This window comes from Jatropha curcas, chromosome 8 (genome assembly GCF_041381405.1).
Source record: "Jatropha curcas cultivar XTBG-Jc1 chromosome 8, XTBG_Jcur_1.0, whole genome shotgun sequence".
NCBI classification, from domain to species: domain Eukaryota; kingdom Viridiplantae; phylum Streptophyta; class Magnoliopsida; order Malpighiales; family Euphorbiaceae; genus Jatropha; species Jatropha curcas.
This window is the reverse complement of record NC_143158.1, coordinates 5,399,788-5,421,834: the sequence shown is the minus strand read 5'-3', so window position 1 is coordinate 5,421,834 and position 22,047 is coordinate 5,399,788. Positions and strand designations below refer to the sequence as shown.

The following is a 22,047-nucleotide window of genomic DNA, read 5'->3' as shown; positions in this document are numbered from 1 at the left end:
GATTAGGTATATATGTGTTATTCGTATGTATGTACGTTGTCTACGTAGAATCAGAGAATGACAGTCGCACACATCTAGGAAAGAATTTAAAAAGCCAGAAGAAAAAAAAATATTCAACTTTTAATATCTGTATTATAAAAATTTCATCAAAATAAAATATTTGGACAGTTTTCCTATTTTTAAATTAATTTTCTGCGAATAAATTAGGTCCAATTTATTTTATTAATTAATCAATCTGTCTATATTTTTAATCCATAATGTTATCTTACTAATAAATAAGACCGTTGCTTTTATTCTGGCCACATAAAATAAAAAGGGAAACAAACAAGTGTATATATACAAACTAAAACGAAAACATATGTCCAATTATCCACTTCATACGTGCAATGGTCCCCAAAACTTTGAGGTAATGGTGATGTGGACACCATTCATTCTTCTCGACTCGGTGAGGGCAGCATTCGATTACATGTGGTTTTGTTTCTAACTTTTTAAGTTTTAACGGAAGCTTTTTATTGCGTCCACGTCAACAAAACTCGACTCTAGGGTTGGCTAATTGATCACGAAAGGGTATGTATCTGCTGCCTTCATATGCGTAATTTTTTATTTGTGTATTTTTAAATTAAAATTACAATTTTTTTTCAATTTTTAATATAAATAAAAACCGAGAAAAACTTATTTACATGCGGTTTATGATCAATCTATATATCAAGCTAATTATAATATTTTCATTCAAATTACAGTACTTCTTACCATACACTAAAAAAAATTAAAATATAATGTTTTTTAAAAAAAAATTGTTCGCTTGGTGTATGGAATCACTAATATACTGGATATAGGTAAGAAATTTTTATAAACATCTAAAAAATTTTTCAAAAACTAAGGAGTTTATTCGTTATTATTTAGTTTTTGATTTCTGTTTTTGTAAAATAAAAGTTTTACTATTAAGTCAAACTTTTCACGTTCAATTATCAATTTTAATATTTTGTCAATATAATTAGAAAACTTTTAAAAAGAAAATAAAGCTAATTTGATTTTTACTGTTAACTTTTGGATATACGAATTTTTTTCTCAACGTGCATTGCACGTGTTTGTACTCGTTATTTTTATTCCTAAATTATTCTTTTACTCTTTTATATTATATAACATTATTATTTTAAAAATATAATTTTAATTATCACAATTTATTATTACTTTTCTTAATTTTTTTGATAGTAAATTCATTTGATTTAATAATTGATTGTCTTAATAATTTTTACACTTGTACATATATGTTTTTCATTATATTTTATTTGTTTTTCTTATTTTTATTTTAATTTTTATATATCTATTAATTTCTTATTAATTCAATATTTTTCACAATTAGTTTTAAGTTTTATAGAATTGTTTGAGCTAAGTTATAGCTCATGTTTCAAAGTTACCGTTTAAAGTTGAATTTGGCAAAATAATTAATCAAATATGAAATTAACAACTAAATTCATAGTTCTTATAATATTTTCCTTCATTGATTATATAATTTATAAGATTTGGTGAAATTTGTATTGTAATTGTTTTATTTACTTTTATTTTATTTATTAGTTAGAGTATAATTTAATTTACATAAGAAACTAATATAGATGATTAAATTAAATTTACTTTATTTTTTCAACAAATGAAATTAAAAGCTTTCTAAAGATATTTTTTTTATAGTAGATATTTCTTTTAGTCACGAATCCATTCATCTAATCAATATAACAAAAATATAACAAAATATTATCAATGCATTTAATCATGTAATAGAAAGAATCTATTCATGTTAATAGAATGATTTGCAATATATATATTATTATCAAAATATATTTGTTGACACTAAATTATAAAATAATATATGAACTTACACATAAATATATCATTGTGCATCTAGGTATATATGTATGCATCTTTTTAAAAGAAGATTAATTTGTCTAGAAAAAATAGTTAACAAATAATAATACATGTGTTTTATATATCAAAATAAATACATACATAAATTATTGATATTCACATTGAAAAGATTTTTGTGATAGTATACCAAAATAAAAAAAAATTATAAATATTATGAATGTTTTAAGATAATAGACATCAACTATAAAGACAGTGACTATCAAGATATAATATAATATAATATAAAATATATATGATTTATTTAAGTATTGTTTTATGTTTATAGATAATCTTTGATTATAAAATTTATTTATTATTGGAATTTAATAATTCCAATTGTAAATAGCAAAGAATTTGTTTTTGGCTCTTCGATTGTATCTAATAAATCAAATGGGATTTTGTTTAGATATTGCATGTAATTAATTACCTCTCATATGTTATTCATAATATAATTTTTTTTAGTAGATTTTAAACGTAGTTTCAAATTTTCGGAACTATAAATATAAGTATATAGTTCAACGAAATAAATATTATATAATAAAAAATTTCAAATGCTTTAATATTAAAATAAATATATTAAAAGTGTACTATTTAATTAAATACAATAAGTTTCTATTTAAAATTAAATTAAACTTTCCAATATAATTTAGATTCAAATTGAAAATTAACTTAACCAATCAAAACTAAAATACCTTTATTTTTCAACCAATAAAATCAAAGTATAATATTTAATTTATCAATTATTAAAAATTCAAGTTATTTAATAAACTCAAATTATTATCAATTATCTAAAAGAATATTTTAGAATTTCTAAAATTACATTGAAGTTATTATAAGTAATTCTATTATTCTCCTCATTCCCACTTTTATATATAGTATAGATAGATAGATATAGATGATTCATATGTGAACTTTTTAAAATTGAAATGCATTTTTTTAATATGATATTTTCTTATTTTTTATATGAACAAAAAACCAAATAATTTTCAAGAACCTAATTTTATTTTTATATTTTTGAATTGATGACCTAAGGGGTTGGTGATAGTTCGAACTCTTAACTCTGAAGAGACGGCTAGCAAACATCCAAATGTCCTTCATGCATATTGTGTATAGAATGTATTTTTTTGCAGGTTCATTAATTATGAATATTATATCCCACCCACCCCAGAATGGGTCAAAATAGAGTAACTTATTAGAAATTTTATCAATATCACAGTAAATATTATATTTCATAATAATAAAAAAATTAATACAATATTTATACTAAAATTGAATTTGATTATATTGCATTATTTTATTATTAATTATCGATAATAAAATCAAGAATTTAGTTAAGGAGAGTGAAAAAATATGATTTCACTTTCATCGGTATATCATTCTATCTATCTCATAATTATACTCTTAATTTGGCTTCCACTTATATTAAATTGTTTTTGAAACTGATCAAAATTTAATTTTTAACGCAACAATAAGCAATTAAAATTAACAATCGGTTAATTTTATAAATTTTGCAAATTAATATTTTATATAATAATTTTATTTTTAATTATTTAAAATTATATTAATAATGTATTCTGATTGTTATTCTCATTGATATGAAAAGTGAGAGGATTAAAATTTGAGTAATTTATTTTCACCAATTTAGTGATCGGAAAGATTATACAGCCCATTGAATATCTAACAAATAAAAAAATAAACAAATTAAAGTAAATAAATTTTCTCAATAATTTTGTTGTATATAATTGAACTATTGACCATTATAAAAAATTGTTGCCTTCTGAATTGTAAAAATGACGCTGTTCAAAATAAATAAATAAATAAATATGACTTTTTAGTCTTTTAAATTTTATTTTTTAATTTATGGCTGTTTGAATTTTATTTTTGGTAAGTTAAATAATTTCATCTATTGTAAATTAAAATGTGAATCAATTTCAAGCTATAAGTATAGGAAAAATGAAATTTAAAATTATAAAATTAAAAAGTAAAATTTAAAACGTCACAAACTTATTTTAAAAAATTAACAACAATAATTTTTTTTATGAAAATTTAAGAGTTTAATCCTGTATCCGCCCTTCTCATTCATGAATCATGTACCATTACCACACGAGCCAAGTGTTTACTCACTCACTACTCACTAGTCACTAGACAACTGCTGATGTCCGATAGGATTGGTGGTGGGATCCACACGTGCGACACGACGGCAAAACATGTTATTTTGTGTGGCGTTCGGTTTATGATACGGCATCTGTTGGAGTGGGGACCCAGACCGGTTTCCTTTCATTTAGAAAAATAAGTAATGATAATTTTTGACTAAAAATTACTTATTAATTTGACATATAAGGAAATAAATATAGAATCAGATTTTTTTTTTCGGAGAAAATATAGGAACACATTTTTTAAGAGACATTTAATTGTTAGAAATCAGAATATTATGAAAAATTAATTTAGAAAGATAAGAGTGCGTTTGCTTACAAAAGCATTTTTCTATTTTTCTATTTTCTGTTTTTCAATAAAACAATTTTCTTAGAAAATGAAAATTACAAAACAGAAAATGAGAAATGCGTTCATTTGCTAATAATAAAAAATTATATTTTAATTTAACTTCACAAACATTATTCATAACTTTCATAATTAAAAGAAATAAAATATTATAAAATAAATATAGAAATTTTGTATGTATAAGTTTTTAATTTTTCCTATTGATTATTTATAATAATAATATCATTTTTTATCATTTTGTAAATTTTTTTAAAAAATAATATAATATATTTGTAATAATAAAATTAACTATATATTAAAGCATGATATAAAATTTTATTTTACTTAAATATTTTTATTTTTTAAATCAAAATATTTTACAGAAAAATTTATTTATAGATATTATAATTTTAATTGTGAAAATATTATTTCAAAACATAAAAAAACAGCTGGAAAACATGTCTTTTGTTATAAAGAAAATCTCTGAAAAACAACTTAAAGCTGTTTTTCAAATCTCAGTTAAATTTTGGAAAACTAGAAAACTATATTCTAGTTTTCTAAATAAAAAATTGACTGATTTGAATACAAAACTCAATTTTTTCAATTTTCTTGACAAACTTTAGTTTTCTACAAGTGAACGTATCCTAAGTTTTTGATATTTAGTCGGTAAAAAATTCTACTATTTCAAATTTCAAAGAAAAAAATTAACTTAAAAATTTCCACACACATATTAACTATATAAATAATTATTTTATACAATCTTCTAATTTTATATTCTTTAAATTCTCTAGTCTATTGTAACTTCATTAAGAATTTCAAACTCTACAATTTTGCATTTATTTCTCTTAAATATATCTACACCGACGAAACAATATTTTTCACTAATTTTGAATCTATTTTTCATTTGTTTGATTGTCAAGAATATTGTAAAATAGAATAAATAGAAAAACTTATTGAACTTCTAAGAAGGGGAATAAAAAATATAAATACTTAAGAAATATAAGAAAAAAGAAAAATATGTACAAGTTAGTAGGGAGAGAGGGACACGCAAAGACATTAGACATAGCCTACCGATAATTAATAAGTGTATGTATAACAATAAGTAATAGAACCAAGAATCAATATTAGGAGGGCAAAAGAAAAGTTTTTCAAAAATAAAAAGAATTTTAAAATTAAAAATTAAGAAAATCCAACTGTATTATTAACAAATTAATTATTTTACTAAAAAAAATAGAGAGTGCGGTAATAATCTAATTTGCGGAAACGAGGCAGATAGCGCATAAACAACGTGGAAAAGTGACGCGGAGATCAACCTCAAATATAATCGGAGCTGTCTCTTAAGACCAATCTCTCCTTTTCTCTTCGCTCGAGAACTTCAAGCTTTTCTCTTTTTGGTCCTCCTCCCCAACAACAACGCAGCAGCCAAGCCTAAATTATTTATCAATTCATTTATTTCCTTCTTATTTATTTTCTTCATTGTTACATTTGTCTTTGACTCAACCTTTTCCTACCTTATCGTTTCTCATCTCCGTCGTCTTCCTTTTAAAGGATCGCTTCTCCTTCAACGAACAATCCTCTGCAATTCAGGTATAGACTTACTCGTTTCCTGCTTTTTTTTTTAAAAAAATTTTATACTATGTTTTAAGACGATCGATATACAAATTTCATAGCATTAATTAATCTTTTTTTTGAATAATTAGGATTTGAATTCTGTAATTTTATTTTACTTTTTGTGTATTGAATTTAATGAAGTAATTAATAGCTCTGTTAATGGAATTTGGAGTTTACCGATACGTATATCTTGTTTTGTTACCTCTGAGTTTGACTTGTCACCACTGATATGACCTCTATTTATTGCTACTTTTTTTTCTTAATGTATCTTTTCTAAAAGTTGCTATAGCGAAAGTGTGAAAAAATGAGAATCCGAATTATGTATTTTATGCATTCGGATATTTATATTTTAATTAAATGAAGTATCCGTTCTTATTTGCTTTATTTATTTATTTTTGTGAAATTTCAGGACTCTCTGTTGTTTTTGGGGAGTCTGAGAGCGAGTGGAAAAGGATAAAAAATTAGCTTTTGAACTGAAAAATGAGAAGAAGTGTTCGATCTGCTCGTCAATTTCTATCAGCTTTTCAATATCAAGAATACAATTGTGCTGTTAATTTGGTGAAAAGGCAACAAACGGTTTTGATAAATACCAATTGTAGCAGTTCTGTTTGTAGAATTAACAACAATGCTGATTCTGATGGATTTCTGTGCCCCAATTTTATCATCTCAAGAGCTCTATCAACGGATGCTGATAAACTTTTTAATGGAGGTTGCGTTCCTTCTCTTGTTGTAGGTTTTGGTTTGTGAAATATAGGGGGAAAGAAGAATTTGAAAGCATTTCTTATTGTTTTCGGTTTTTGGTTCAATTGCAGAGGTGAATGTTGCAGGGCCACTTGTAGAGTATGAAAGGAGAATTGCTACGGGCGAGCTTTTAGATGGTGATAACTGTCAGGTGTGATGATTAACTTTAATTTTCTAGATGTAAAATTGTTAAAATTGCATTGCTCGATTTATGTATGTTTAGTCTGGATGATTGTTATTTTACTTTTTGTTTTCTGGAAATTGTGAAAGAAAGTTTTGTTCGATATGTTGAATCTTGAGCTTCTTTGTGTACTTATCCTTTTTGTTTGTCAAACAAACACTTGTGAGAAACAACAGCATATTAATGAAGTGGTAATATGGATATTGATATTAAGCCGCACACAGTATGAAATAACTCGTATATCTTGTGACATTAATATTACAAATATTTTGACATTTATATCTTATTTACATGATTTTTATGTACTTCAGTTTTACGGGCATTTAAATTGTCTTGCCGAGACATTTACCGGCCATGATTTCTGCAGGTAGGCACATTACGAGAACTTCAAAGGCTTTATGATGAGCTTGTTGAGTCAGCTGATGCCTGCAAGTTGGATCGTTATACTGCTTCAGACAAATCTGGAAGGTAGATATTCCATTTCTTCCTTGTGTTTTTACTTCTCCATTTCCAAAAAATTCTTGTAAAGGGGATCAAACAATTCTTATTTCTCTTATGAAATTTTACTGATTGGTTTTTTGTTATAGAATGTTTTTTTAATTTCACATGCCATTTTGCCAGTTATCGGAAACCTTTTTTTTTTCTTTTTCTTTTTCTTTTTTTTTTTCCTTTAAATCTTCAGGAGTAGGTGGTTGTGGACCCGTTTCATGCCACAGTCTTCATATTCACCAGTCAAAGGACTATATCTTTATGGAGGAGTGGGTACTGGGAAGACTATGTTGATGGACTTATTCTTTGATCAATTGTAAGCTTATCATGTAGTTTTGATTTATTAGGGAATCTAAATAGAAGCAGAATGGTGAAGGAAAAGAGTAATTTAGTCTTGCATTGATGATTGTATTGGTATGTCTTCCTCAGGCCCAGCAATTGGAGGAAAAGGAGAATCCATTTTCATGACTTCATGTTGAATGTTCATAGCCGCTTACAAGTAAGAATCTAACTCACTATGTGTTTCTTCAAACTATATTCTCAAATTTTTATTCAAGTTTTTTTTTCAGTGGAGTTAGGTATTTATATACTTTTCTCTAGATTGTTAATGTTCATAGGTTTTCCAGACAAATATTCTCTTACCTATAAAGCTTCAGATTAATGGCTAGTATTTTTCTTTTTCTGCTTTTCTGTCTCTTGCCTTTTCAATCACTCAGAGCACATATGTTATGAATCAGGCGTGAAGGAGGAAAAAGATCGAGCATTTATACTATGAATAGGCTGTTCTCTGCTTTTTGAGATGAATATGCATGTACTGAATTGAGTTGTGTTAAATACTGAATTCCTGCAGAGGCACAAGGGTGTGGCAGATCCACTTGAAGTTGTTGCAGGAGAAATATCTGATGAGGCGATTTTATTATGTCTAGATGAATTCATGGTATGCCACTTAAAATATTAGATGCTTGCAATTGGTGGTCAAATGTGATATTTTATACTGTTCTGGCAATATGGTTATATGCTTCACTGGTCTTTTATAGGTGACTGATGTTGCTGATGCATTGATACTCAACCGTCTATTTAGACATCTATTCAGCAATGGCGTTGTAAGTTTGTGTTCTGTATAAAATCATTACATTGTGATTTCACATCTATGGTCTCAAACTGAAATTGAACATGGAACTTAGAACTCATAATCTTATGCATGATGGAGGCAAATGTAGATTCTTGTTGCCACTTCAAATCGTGCTCCAGATAATCTTTACGAACGTGGATTACAGAGAGATCTTTTTCTACCCTTCATTGCAACTTTGAAGGTGCATATATAGATATATTCTGCAGTTGTTAAACAGGGGTTAAGCCTTTCTAAGAATTGTTACACATTTATGATATCGTAGGCAAATAAAATTAATGTCTGGATTGTATTGTTCTAGGAAAGGTGTGTGGTTCATGAAATTGGTTCAGCAGTAGACTATCGGAAAATGACTTCGGTAAAGTGTTAACAATCTCTCTGTGATTAGTAAAAAGTTCATTTCTGCATTCTAGCACTTAATTATGACATTTATGATAATTCCTAGATGTAAATGATACATTTGGCCTGCAGGCGCAACAAGGTTTCTACTTTATTGGCAATGATTTATCAGGCCTTCTTAAGGAAAAGTTTCAAGAACTGATTGGTGAGCAAACAGCTGGTCGCCAAGAGGTGGAAGTCGTCATGGGAAGGACATTGCAGGTGTGCTGTTTTGCATTCTGCTTAAGAGTGTAATGCACTGTCTAGTAATTTGAATTTAAAATCCTTGGTTTCTAAATTTGGCCAGGTTCCACTGGGTGCTAATGGATGTGCATATTTTTCCTTTGAGGAATTGTGTGATAAACCTCTTGGGGCTGCAGATTATTTTGGATTATGCAGTGAGTAATGCCCCGCTGAATGGATTTTTGACATGCATATTATTCATGTAGACAATCAATCGCTAGAACATAGCTCTGTCAAATTTTGTTCAGTTTGACATTGCAGATTGTAAATATATAATTGGATTACAGAGCTGACTATATTCCTCAATAAAGAGAAGAGAAGCAACAAATCACATTTATTTGTTTTCTTTTGCATTTGAACATATGCATTGATTTGTTTCCTCCTGCATGTGCACAAAGTATGGGGTTTATTCCCCTTTGAGTATCTGATCTTTGAACTGTTATAATTAGTGGCTTCCCAAACGGTTGGCATCTTTCATCCTCTAAGTGGTTCTTGTCTAAAGTGTGCTTACTTTGGTACATACCTTATAATTGTTAAGCAAATCTCCAGGGTCAATCCTTACAGGAACCCTTCTTTTACAGAGAACTTTCATACACTAGCATTGGAAGGTGTCCCAATCTTTGGACTTCATAATCGGACAGCAGCTTATCGGTTTGTCACTTTAGTTGACGTATGCACTTTTTTTTTTTTTCTCTAATTGGTTTTATTTGTCTTGAATCTAAAATGCTAAGTTTGGTTTTTCATATTTGAGCAAAGTTAAATGTTTTTGTTCATCTAAAGCTACACTTTGGTTTGTTCTTTCTGGATATCTCTATGATTTATGGCATTTAGGACCAAGTTATATGTTTTTATTGATCTAAACTACAGTTTGATTTGTTCTTGCTAAATCTTTCTATGATTTATGGCATTGAGGACTATAAATTATCTTCTTATTTATATATTAATTGATCGTTATTTTTATTGTCATTGCTGCTGTTTCTTTAAAAATGATGTCTTATAAGAGTTTAGCCATTTAGGAAAATGTTACTGCAACTTTACTACCACAATGATGATGGTTTTATAATTGCCGTTTTCTGCAAGCAAGGTCATGCAAGGATGAAGGAATAGATTTTTCCTAAAAGCTGTGGAGAAATTCACATTGTAAATCTATTTTCCCATATTATTGTGCACTTAGAAAGCTATAACCTAATACTGAGATATAAACTCAGTTGTATAACCTTTTTCTTTTTATATATCATAAATTCTGTTTTCTGTTCTTTTTTTTGTTTCCTCATGCTTTCACAAGAATCTTACATATTTTTCTTCCTAAATGGTTTTGCCCGTTTTGATTACAGGTGATGTACGAGAACAAGGCCAGACTAATGTGTACAGCTGAGGGTAGTCCTCTAGAACTTTTTACAAGGGTAGTTACGATTTCTGATGCCCAGCAAATAGCACCTAGGACCTCTACAAGATCAAGGAGAAATGATGATTCTGATCTTTGTGTAGACAATGAACTGGGATTCGCAAAAGACCGCACCATTAGTAGGTAAATCCGAATATTATGATACATCTGATTTTTTTACTATGCAATTTATAAAATGATCATTCACAGTTCTAATGAAGGCATGCTATGCTTTAACTCTTTTTTCTACTGGTCTCATTACGCACGTGTGCATATCCACTCATCAATCTGAAACACAATGAACAAATACTTATCAGAAACTAGTTTCTTCGAGTGGAAATGTCAAGATTTTATCTCAACTAATTTTCATCACTTATGAAATAATATATATTTGCTTTTTTTTTATTTGATAGAAAAAGTAATGACACAGTAAAGTATCATCCTACATTGTTTGCATTTTCTTTAATGATTCTTATATTTATCGTTAAATTGGTGAGCTAAAGTGTATGATGGAAAATGTTAATTGAAAATTGTCAATGCATGCAGATTGACAGAAATGAACAGCAAAGAATACTTGGAACAGCATGCTGCCACGTTAGCTGAAAAGCAACTCCCGCAGGAAGATGTTAATGCCAGCGTGGCGTAGGTGCAGAAGGGATGCAGTATCATCATCTGCAGTAACCCATTGTTGTTGGGAAAATCAAATAGGTTATATACAATTTGAAGTTCACCAATCTGATAACAGTTTTTGTGCCACATTCCTGAATAAAATGTAATTTATGATATGTAAAATAAAACTGTAACAGCTTGATTGTATGAAAATTATAATGACATCAGGCAGGTGTTCTTTTTTCTTAATAATTTTGTCGAATTTCAATATCATTAGAAACAGTGAATCATTTGAACCAGAATTCTCTGACTATATCGGCAAGTTCCATTATTGTGAAGTGAAAACTAGTTTAAATACGATACTAAATTATTGCAATACCAAAAATTATAGAAAAAAAAAAAAATCTTGTGGGTCCTTAATTTATAACCTAATTAACACTTCCATCTCCATATTTTTGAGAGATTATTATGCCATCTGTCTAAAAAGTGTATTAAAGTGTATTTAACTATTAGTAAAGTGCTGAACTTTTGGGACGAAAAGACAACCGGTGACTTGTTAAGGATGTAATAGTAATTTCTTAGAAACAAAAAGGAAAAGAAAAACAAAAAGGAAAAGGTGCAAATTAGGATATAAGTTAGATACTCAAAGCGTATTTTTTCCAGAAATATATTATGAGCCTTACAAAAGATAATATTTTTTGTTTTGAAAAAAATGAAAGTTAACATTTTATTGAATATATAAATAAAATATGAAAGGGACTAAAATGAATGTGTTAATAAACTCAAACTTAAAATTGATAATGTTTTAAAAACGTTATCAGAACTAGATCTTTTATTAGTCACTTGTTTTATGTTGGTTTATTTGTCAAATAAATTTTAATTTTTTATTCAAACTAGATAGCTTAAATTCATAAATAAAAGGAATAACAGATACAATTCACTTATTTTGGCTCATAAGGTTTTATGAGTCGCAGAGCTTAACTATTAGTTAGACTTTATTCAAAAAAAAAAAAAAAAAAAAAAAAAAATTACTTAGACTAAAGTCTGGTTGACTTTTTAGTAAAAAAATAAATAACTTTTTTATCACAAAATTTTTGATATTTATATATTATAAATATATAGCAAATAAATGAAAATATACAATTTAGATTTAGGTGGGTGAATCCAAACCGTTTTCTGCTTTGTCACTTTGATTTGTTGTTTATGGAAATCTAAAAAATAAATTAAAACACATTGATATGTTATTATAATTTTTTTTTTGGGAAAAAATTATTAATCTTAATTAATTGGAAGAATCTGATAATATTCTTGTTAAGGTAATAAAATAACGAAAATTTAGCAAAGCTAAATTTCCAATTAATTAATTAAGAGCAAAGCTAAAAACCACCGGTAACTTATGCGAAGCTCTCTTAATAATAACATACATATATAATCAAATCTTCGAGAATAAGTCTGTCACGCTTTCCGTTCATTCCCCGGCCTTTTATTCTCCGCTCTCCACGGCAGCTCCGGCGGGCGGCAATTCAAGTGTACTCCTCCTCAGGTAATCTCGTCGCTTCCTCATGCATTTCTTTTTGTACATTTTTCTTACATTTCTTCCATATCTATCGGCACTGTTTCAAATATATATGTATACATGAGGACATTAATGTGTCCATATATATGCATTTTGTATATTTATTAACAGAAATTTAATCTTTTTGGTTGCATTAGCTGGATTTGTGAAGATATATATGGTTTTACTGAGTTGACGCTAATTCTTCTTTCATTGGATTTGTGAATTTGGATGGTAGCTTTTGAATTTCTCTTTCCTTTTTATTTCTTATTCGTGTAATTATAAAGAAATTAGAAATGAAAAAGAAAAAAAAAAAAAAAAACCTAGTAACACAAAATTGTTATATAACAATGGTATTTCAGTTTTGAATACGTACCACGAGTGCATGCAATTGCAATCAAGATTCACTGAAAAAAATGAAAAGAATAATGAAGAAATTATGATTAAGGCCAAGAAATTAGAAGCAAAGAGAAATAAAAGATGGTCTAAAAAGATCTCGTTTGCAATTTTCTTTAATATTTGAATATCTTGCTTCAATGGCATGGAATTAAGATTAATATGTGTTATACTAATTTAGTAGGGAATGATTAAGTTGAATTAACCATTTCCCAACCGCTATCTATTATTTGTTGCAGTAACTACTGACATTTTTTTAAATAAATTGTATAATTTTATTCTTAAAAATCTTCAAGAGCTGAATATCATTCTGTTGGGTTTAAATTAAGAATAAATTCTAGAAATAGAATGGCAGCTGGTGGTGGAACTCAGCAGACATTGAGAAGAGCTATTGGAGTTTTGAAAGACACCACGAAGCTTGGATTGGCAAAAGTAAATAGTGAACATAAGGTGAATTGAAAACCAGAATCTACTCTTGCTAAGTTGTAATGAAATGTAATATCATCATTTGCATTTTTAGTGAAATATTATACTAAAACAGGCATTTCATTATAATACACTTTGTTACATCTCCCTATTGGATGTTCAAAATTGCTCAAAATTAATTGTCATGTTGTCCAGGGGATTGAGGTTGCGATTGTCAAAGCCACGAACCATGATGAAATACTGGCAAAAGAGAAACATATGCAGAGTGAGCGGAATTTTTCTCACCTCTCTTTCTTGATTACTTGAAATTTTGTGAATTAGTGAATGCATTATAGTTTTATTGGTTGCGATGTTTTTCCTTGAATTGTCTAATTTCTCATAATTATATTGGTTCGCTGTTCTTTATTTTTGGTCGCAAATTGGTCGCTAAAATAGGTAGATTGATCGCATTTTTCTTGTAGTAATATATTACCTCCTATGAGCCTATAAGTAAATCAAATGTTCTTGTTTCCGTCAGCTATTTTTAACGCACTTTCATCTTCAAGTCCTCAAGCTGATGTTAATTACTGCATACAACGTCTTACCAAGCGTCTTGCTAAAACGCATAACTGGACGGTATGTATCTTCTGATGATCTTGACAGGAAGAGTGAAGTGATGATCGACAGTTTGATTTGTATTTTCTTGATTCAAGTTTACTCTAATAATATTTTCTTGGGATAAATGCTTCTTTCAGCTTAAGTCATTCTGTAATTTATGTTCAGGTTGCATTAAAAACATTGTTAGTGATACACCGCGCATTTATAGAAGTCGATCAAACATTGTATGAAAAGCTAATTAAATATAGAGGCTGTCGACTTATGCTGAACTTATCTCATTTCAGGGATGATTCAAGTCAACATGGTATTTTACTTCTTCTATATGTATATATATTATTTGTTAGGAAATAACTACGAATTGATTTTTCGATGTTAAGCAGCCTGGGAGTATTCCGCTTGGGTTCGTGCATACGCTTTATATCTTGAAGAACATCTTGAATGTTACTCTATCTTGAAATACGACATTCAGAAAAGTCCCGCAGTATGTATTATGAAATCCCAATTTGCAGTTTATGTGCATCTTTGCCTGTCATTTCACTTCTTGATTTTTCTTTTTCCTGAAAACTTTTTGAACAGAGAACGGGAGAGCTTAAGACACCATACTTGCTCGAACAATTACCAGCTATGCAACAACTACTTTTTCGCCTTCTTGGTTGCAAGGTATATATATGTATTTTGTCAATGGCTTTTTGGTTATCTTCTTTTGCACCAGTAGTTGCTTAACTCATCATCAGATTTTACTGTGAGAAAAGGTGAATTACTGAAAACAGAGGTCTTGACTTATAAAATTTACTATACTATAAGGACTAAATAGTAATCACCCCTTATTATATTGGGTAATTTAAGTTTTAATTTTTGGTTGCAATTAAAAATAATCAAGCTAATTTGAAGGAACACTCAAGCTTCCTATTTGTGCAGCCAGAGGGAATGGCTCTACACAACAGCTTGATTCATTTTGCCCTTGCAATTGTAAGAAAGTGTCTAAAATTAAGTACTTCTATTGCTTGTGGCATTTTGTTGTTTAATCCTACCATCTTTTATGGAGTTTTCTTTTAGGTTGCAGGTGAAAGTATTAAGCTATATGTTGCAATTACTGATGGAATTCTCAATTTGGTAGACAAGGTGATTTTGACATCAATTAGTTTTTGGGCAAATTGTTCAATGCACTGGGTGCAATAGACCCTCATTCTCATAAATGCAATTTGAGTTTCTACAATTTGTCAAGATAGAAAATATATTTTGTTACAGTATTTTGAGATGGAGCGACACGATGCTATTAGGGCACTAGATATATACAAGAAGGCTACAGATCAGGTAATATATGTTGTGTGGTGCTAAAAACTTTGGATTTCAAAATTGAATTTTGAATTAATGTTATTCGATTTTTTTTTTTTTTTTTTTTTGCAGGGTGAAAAATTATCTGAGTTCTTTGAGATTTGCAATTGCATTGGATTGGGACGACAACAGAAGTTTTTGAAAATTGACAAGGTGGGAACAACCTTATGATGAGACCAAAATTATTGTTTGTTACTTTGTCACTTAAGTAGTTTGCTTGATGTACAAGTGCAGCCCCCTGCATCATTTCTAACATCCATGGAAGAATATGTGGCAGAAGCGCCATTGGTTTTAGCGCTTGATTGGAAACCTGTATGATTTCTTGATTCTTTTTTCTTTTATTCTTGGCTTTTTGTGTTCATTTATGAACAGAGCGGAATAGAAATAAAGAATTTAGAGCGACTATATTACTCCAACTAGTTTAGGACTAACGCTTAATTGTTATTGTTGTTGGATGGAAATTTTTACCCACTATCATTTCACATATTGTCAGATAGATGATGACAGTGCTGCTTCCAGAGAAACTTCCACTTCCCAAGATGTTGTTTTAGTTGATTACAAACAAGTAGTAGTTGAAAAAAAGTCTGATCAATGTGAGACATCATCAGACCCATCAGAAAGCAACCAAAGTGAGGCTGTATCAAAAGCTCTTGTTACAGATCTTTTGGTTAGAATCTGCTTCACCTTACAAACTATTCACGCTAAGGATATCTTATTCTTGTTTAATTTGATAACTCTATGATGGTCTCACTTTGGAATTCTTATATTCTGTCAGTGTTTGGATGAGGTTACCCAGGAAACAGCTGAGTTAGATGATAAAAATTCGATCGCACTCGCGATTGTTTCTTCTGGTGAAACACTTATTTTTGGGGCTATTATTGTTTCTTTCAATTAAATTAATACATGTTTAAATGCATGTTTACACACAGTGATCTTACTTTCCATATCCCAGACAATCCGTTAAATTGTGAAACTAGCGTCAATGCAACTTCAACGTCTCAAAATAACACAGATTGGGAGCTTGCACTTGTTAGAACTACCAGTTCTAATGGAGCTGCAGATGCGGCGAGTAAACCGGTTAGTTTTCTTCCAAACAGCTGGATGACACTCTCAAACTGCATTTTCCAACAGCATCTAAATTGTGGTTTTTTCGGAAAAGCAGTTTCAACTTTAATGCCAAACTCTCAGATGTTCTATGTCCTATTTCCTGTTAGTTGATATTCCCCATCCAGCACTTATTCTAGATTTGCAATTTTCACCTGCACTCAACCAAGGATTGCTTTCTATTAATTAATTAATTAGCTTCGAGATTGAAACCTCATATTCCAACTCTTGAACAAAGAATTTTTAGCATCCTAGCTTCTAAATTTTCTAGTTAAAATTTGAATGGGTTGATATACTCTGCAGTTCTAAACGTTCGAATGCAGGCTGGAGTACTCGATAAGTTAACACTAGACAGTCTATACGATAATGCAATGGCTAGAGGAATGAACCAAAACAGTGAGTGTCAGACTGGACAGATGGCATCTAATCCTTTTGAGGATTTGCATGATAATCAAGCTTCAAGTAATATAGCAGCTATAACTAATCAGCAAACAGCAGCAACAAGCCAAGAAAATAGTTTCCTGATGATGCAGAAAGAGCAGCAGCAACCTGTGACCGGCTTCGATTCAACTAATCCTTTTCAAAATCCGTTTGTCAACGACAATTTGCCAAGTTTTGTTGATAACAATATGCCAAGTTCTTTTGGCACTAAAAACGTGCCATTCCATCTGCCTCAGAATTCTCGCCCCACCTTAATTTGATGTCTCTTCATCAAGTTTTATGAAAGGGACTGAGTGCACAGATATATTAAAGCAGACGAAAAGAGATGTATGAGTTGTGACTGGAATAATTTTGAAAGCAATGCAACTTCTTTTTTTCCACTGACTTTTTAAGGCGCAAAGAAATATATATGCCTACCGTCATCCTCTTCTAATTAAATAATTCTTAGTATTAAGATCATAATTTTCATTTCAAATCTCATTGCAATTTAATAATTGATGCCTGCAGAAGGAAAGGAACTGATACAAACGTTACAAAATAGTTACATAATTATTCTATCATTTCAAAAATAAGGCCTGACAATATCAACTCCATAATGTCCCAAAAAAAAAAAAACACTCCGTGGAAGCCACAAAAAATGGGAAATTTCTTATATCCTCACCAATACAAAATTTGCCTTTTTTTTAATCTAAAATAACTTCCAAAAACTTACATAAAAAAGAATCCATATATATATATATATTGAGGGTTGAAGAACATGAATCAAAACAAACCAGTATGATGCCATAACATGACCAACAGAAGAATCCTTCACAAAACCAAAAGATCATTTTAAACAATAACCAAAGCATCTGGAATTGAAATTTCTTAATCAAATTAGGGTTTTTACAAACGGCACTGCATTGTGTAATGCTCTGTAACGAAGAAAACAATATCTTCCCAAATTATATCACTCTAGTGTATATCCATTGATTCTGGACACAATGTCCCAGACTGGTATATCATTCAATTGGACAACCTTCATTCTTCTCATATAGTTTATATAAAAAGTACTCGAGCGATCTCATATCCACATCCAAAGCTAACGTTGGAACGAAAGAGAATAGGAACCAGTGTTTGGATCTTTGACAGCTTTGAAGTTGTCAATACTCATTCCAAATCGGCCTAGCAAAGAGTTTCCCATATCTTTCAATTTTGCTGCTCATAAAGAAAATATAATTAAGAGATCAGGAGACAGAATATAAAAATGAAGAAAGAAACAAAGCTGAGAAAGGATTAGTAATGCATGCACGCAGAATCATCAACTGTCATACTTCCACATCACTGGGAAGCTCTGAATTGTCCACTTAACAAGCAATTAAGCAAATGACAACATTTGAATAAGAGTTCTAAATTAAATAATCACACCAAATGAAAAATTGAACTTGCATCTGTATTTTGATATCTAAAGCAATATTATAAATTTTTATAAAAAAGTTCCCAAAAGAAAGGCCAAAGTGATAATGATAAACATGATCAAACACAACAACAAATATCAAGCACTTCCAAACAAATAAAAATTCTCTTCTTAGGAAATGTCCTAATTCCATGAATTATAAAGATATGTGGATGATTTATGTAAGTTTAACTACACCTCATTTCAAACTATTTTGGTCTGCCATGTGGATCCACATGTTTGAAACCGCCTAATTTAGAGTTAAATCTTTGCTGCTAATTTGGTATCTTACTAAATCCTTCAATGTCATCTTGGCTCCGTTCTCAATTTCTTATCTCCCACTTGAAAATTTAGGTAAGGGTTCACAAGGAAGCTAAACACACGGGTCTCCATAAGCATATGCTACATCTGGAGATAAGTATGCAACCTTAACATTCAAAACTCCCTTGTTAGCATTATGAAGCATATTCTTATGGGTTGCTTGCATAAAAAATAATACACAAGTGCCTCAAATGAAGACTTTGCTCAACTAACTGACTGTAGTAAAGCAGCCATTTAAAAGCTGTGCCTTTACTTTGCCAAACTTACTTCCTACAATTTCATAAGAAAACGACTACCACATACTTGCCTTACAAGTCAGAAAACATAAATCTTATTTCTACATTATTTCCTAAGAATTCAAGCACATCAAACACTCTCATCTCTATTTACAAACAGTTAGTACAGGAGACCGTACATTATCAAAGGCCTACTTTACCATTGTGCAAGTTGGAAGGTTCAGTTTGCAATTGTTTACAAGCATAAAAAATAAATTTACAAAGACATGTTTCAAAACCACCCAGCCAATATATCCATCAGCTAGATCGTACTTAACGTTAGACGAGAGATATTGAAACTCATTTGAAACAAATTCTTTGTCCAAAACAAGTATCTCTTAGTTGTAAGAAGGGTTAAAAGGACAGAAAGGGAACCATAACTAGTTACTCAAATTGGACATATGTGTGCAAAAGAAACCGCAAAATCCCTTCAAGACTGAGAAACAGAAATAGGCAAAACAAAAACACAAATGCAGCTTACCAATCATTTCTTCTTTCATTTTTTCTCGTTTTTCTGCAGCCAATGGCTCCAAGCGGCGGATGGCTTTCTTAGCTTGGTCATTTGAAGGATCCAATTCCAAAGTTTTTTTCATATCTGCAGGTTCCCAAATATAAATTTTATACAAATCAATAAAACTAGCTGAAACTAATGCATAATATAAAGATTTGGGAGAACAACATCTGAAATCGTAAACCATTATAGTAGTGCAAATTAACAGATTAACCATAAAATCCGAACTTACCAGCTATAGCCTCCTCAAATTGTTCAAGCTTTTCATGGGCCTCCCCTCTTCTGACCAGAGGTTTAATATATGAAGGATTTAGTTCTAGGGCTTTTGTGCATTCCTTGATTGTGTCCTCATATTTTCCCTGAGGGATATTTAGTAAAGTTAATTTTTATGATCATAATAGTCTCGTATCCATCCTGCCCCAACTCCAAACTAGATGTTTTTTAACTAAGCGAAGTGGGACACTCCCAAACTTGATCACAGATGAGAAGAGAGACAGGATGCAAAAGCCAACCTTATGAGCACATGTACTATATCACAAAGAAGCTTCAAGACATTCAAAGAGATAAGCAAAGATCCCTAAGGCTTGAATATGATCAATAATTCTGAAATAATTACAACACAAGCACACACGATACACTGGGTTTTTTGAATAGACAAAAGCAGATATGCTACCAAAATGAACCTAGAGTAAGCACCATCAGGTGCAGATTCTATCACTCACTGATATAGTCATTTTCATTTCCTAGTAGTGCACAATGGAAAGCAAATTCAACAGCACATGCAATGTTTTATCCCAACTTGCTCATTATTTTCCAAGGAAAAATAAAATTCCTCCACTGTGTTGTGCATATTTCTAAACAACGAATTAATACCATACCAATTTTAAGAAGCATACAGCACGATTTGCATGGCATATGGAACGCAACTCCACAAATGAAGGTATATCCAGTGCAACTTGTAAAGCAGCATCGTATTTTAATAACGCCTCTTCATATCTCCCATCTCCAAACAGTTTATTGCCTTCCAATTTTGCATCATTTGCCTGTGCTAAAGCTTTCTGTTACATCAAGGAATAGAACAGTGCTCAATAGTTGTCTCCAGGACTAAATCATTGCTAACAGCTACACAACCATATTGCTAAAAAAAAAAAAAAAAAAAAAATAGAGAAGTCCTACTTGCATTTGGAGATAAAATTGCAGCAATTTCAAGCAAGCAAACAAACAGCATAAGGTAACAGTTGCACCAATTGAGTTTGTAGACAGGCATTTCTACTCTCTAAGTGCATCTCAAATGAACTCTAAGATTTGGATAGGAATGTTTTCTCCATTTATCTTCACTAGCCTAAATCTTTAAAATCATACAGTTTCAACTAAAAACTAAAATAAATTCCTGGATTCCAAATTTCCCTAACCAAAACCACGCTTAGAAACCACCAATCTGCTGCGAATACGAAGCCTACGCATAAGAAATAATTTCAATTTTTATAAAAAGAACAGCGAAAAAGTGAAAAGGATAAATAAATCGGAAGAAACCAATTAGGGCAAACCATAGAGAAAGAGAATAAACATTGACAAACCTGTTGCAATTCGTCGTCGTCTTGACTACAGCCCGGTTCCACTTTCGCTTTCCCTTCTTGTGTTGTTGTTGACGGTGGCGGTTGATGTTTATGTTCATTAAGATGATGACTGATTTCTTCATTATCAAGCTCTTCGTTATCGCTCATTTCGCGTTCACTTGCCGTTTCGAAACCATCAGAATCGTTTCCATTTACACTCGTAGCCGCTGACGCCTCCGCTATTGGTGGTGCCGTGGTTTTAGTGTCTTTGCTTGAATCCGTCGACGACGATGATGATGTTGTTGCTTTTAGCTTTGGAGGATTATTGACTAAGGTCTCTTCATTACCTTCTTGAGGCTCTATAACAACCATTTTCACAGAATCTTATTGCATTCACCGTTGATTTGCTGCAATGCTTATAGGGTCTAATGGAGAAAAATCAAACAAAATTAAAATAATATTATTAATACTTTTCCGGCGAGTTCCAGAACCATCGTCTCATGTGTTCTTTACGGGCTATTTGTGCTTCCTTGATTTGTAGGAAACTGCATAATTGCAAAAAAATCCCTAATCTTACAGATTAATTGCTGATGAGTCCTATATTTTCCGTTACTTTCATATCTAGCATATTCTTTGTAAATGATTTCAATAGCCTTCCAATAATTATAAATGATTACAAATCGGTTCAAACTGAAACCTAATTGATTAGAATCAAAACAAAATTGTAGTTGATGGTTTTCAATTATATAATATTGAAATTGATTTAATCCCATAAATTGAAATCATATACTTACGGTTGATTTTAGATTTAGTATAACTTATTTCGAATTGATTAGAATTTATTAATTAAGACGGTTGAAGGAAAAATAGAATTTTGCATTTGTGAATTAATATATAAGTGATTAAAATTTCATTTTAAGTAGATTAATGTCATTTAAGTTGTAAAATATATT

At 30.1% G+C, this 22,047-nt stretch overlaps 3 protein-coding genes across 6 annotated transcripts; 2 read left to right on the top strand and 1 right to left on the bottom strand.

Moving 5' to 3' along the window:
* The first annotated feature begins 5,658 nt into the window (after positions 1–5,658).
* Positions 5,659–11,394, top strand: LOC105633577 (uncharacterized). 3 transcript variants are annotated; one of them, XM_012216201.4, is made up of 15 exons: positions 5,666–5,964; positions 6,398–6,697; positions 6,801–6,880; positions 7,278–7,378; positions 7,593–7,715; positions 7,829–7,898; positions 8,250–8,336; positions 8,437–8,502; positions 8,620–8,712; positions 8,830–8,886; positions 9,000–9,128; positions 9,214–9,304; positions 9,731–9,819; positions 10,484–10,677; positions 11,080–11,394. In XM_012216201.4, the coding sequence occupies exons 2-15, from the start codon at positions 6,469–6,471 to the stop codon at positions 11,177–11,179; spliced, it is 1,509 nt and encodes a 502-aa protein (XP_012071591.1). In that variant the 5' UTR covers positions 5,666–5,964; positions 6,398–6,468; the 3' UTR covers positions 11,180–11,394. The 3 variants fall into 3 exon arrangements, with proteins under 3 accessions (XP_089580940.1, XP_037492612.1, XP_012071591.1); XM_089724814.1 differs by lacking the exon at positions 11,080–11,394 and having other exon boundaries at positions 5,659–5,964; positions 9,731–9,800; positions 10,484–10,624; XM_037636684.2 differs by lacking the exons at positions 9,214–9,304; positions 9,731–9,819 and having other exon boundaries at positions 5,662–5,964.
* A 129-nt stretch (positions 11,395–11,523) lies between these two features.
* LOC105633579 (putative clathrin assembly protein At5g35200) lies at positions 11,524–17,380 on the top strand. Of its 2 annotated transcripts, XM_089724812.1 has the most exons (16): positions 11,524–12,685; positions 13,423–13,543; positions 13,715–13,784; positions 14,037–14,134; positions 14,282–14,420; positions 14,497–14,597; positions 14,693–14,776; positions 15,035–15,085; positions 15,173–15,238; positions 15,365–15,430; positions 15,524–15,604; positions 15,686–15,763; positions 15,945–16,118; positions 16,227–16,302; positions 16,404–16,528; positions 16,879–17,380. In XM_089724812.1, exons 2-16 carry the CDS (start codon positions 13,442–13,444, stop codon positions 17,254–17,256), a joined length of 1,689 nt encoding a protein of 562 aa, XP_089580938.1. In that variant the 5' UTR covers positions 11,524–12,685; positions 13,423–13,441; the 3' UTR covers positions 17,257–17,380. The 2 variants fall into 2 exon arrangements, with proteins under 2 accessions (XP_089580938.1, XP_089580939.1); XM_089724813.1 differs by lacking the exons at positions 14,037–14,134; positions 14,282–14,420.
* Positions 17,381–17,825: 445 nt separating this feature from the next.
* TPR1 (Tetratricopeptide repeat (TPR)-like superfamily protein) lies at positions 17,826–21,603 on the bottom strand. Its single transcript, XM_012216204.4, has 5 exons — positions 21,116–21,603; positions 20,417–20,596; positions 19,771–19,897; positions 19,509–19,622; positions 17,826–18,193 (listed from the first exon to the last, which is right to left on the bottom strand). Exons 1-5 carry the CDS (start codon positions 21,464–21,466, stop codon positions 18,078–18,080), a joined length of 888 nt encoding a protein of 295 aa, XP_012071594.1. The 5' UTR covers positions 21,467–21,603; the 3' UTR covers positions 17,826–18,077.
* Positions 21,604–22,047: the final 444 nt, after the last annotated feature.

Excerpts from the sequence above, each read along its gene's own strand:
- LOC105633577 (XM_012216201.4), top strand. The coding sequence starts at position 6,469 with ATGAGAAGAAGTGTTCGATCTGCTCGTCAATTTCTATCAGCTTTTCAA. Across the intron at positions 6,698-6,800 it reads TGATAAACTTTTTAATGGAG|AGGTGAATGTTGCAGGGCCA; the intron begins GTTGCGTTCCTT and ends GTTCAATTGCAG. Across the intron at positions 9,305-9,730 it reads AGATTATTTTGGATTATGCA|AGAACTTTCATACACTAGCA; the intron begins GTGAGTAATGCC and ends CTTCTTTTACAG.
- LOC105633579 (XM_089724812.1), top strand. The coding sequence starts at position 13,442 with ATGGCAGCTGGTGGTGGAACTCAGCAGACATTGAGAAGAGCTATTGGA. Across the intron at positions 13,785-14,036 it reads AAAAGAGAAACATATGCAGA|CTATTTTTAACGCACTTTCA; the intron begins GTGAGCGGAATT and ends TGTTTCCGTCAG. Across the intron at positions 14,135-14,281 it reads CTAAAACGCATAACTGGACG|GTTGCATTAAAAACATTGTT; the intron begins GTATGTATCTTC and ends ATTTATGTTCAG.
- TPR1 (XM_012216204.4), bottom strand. The coding sequence starts at position 21,466 with ATGGTTGTTATAGAGCCTCAAGAAGGTAATGAAGAGACCTTAGTCAAT. Across the intron at positions 20,597-21,115 it reads ACGACGACGAATTGCAACAG|AAAGCTTTAGCACAGGCAAA; the intron begins GTTTGTCAATGT and ends TTGATGTAACAG. Across the intron at positions 18,194-19,508 it reads AATGAAAGAAGAAATGATTG|CAAAATTGAAAGATATGGGA; the intron begins GTAAGCTGCATT and ends CTTTATGAGCAG.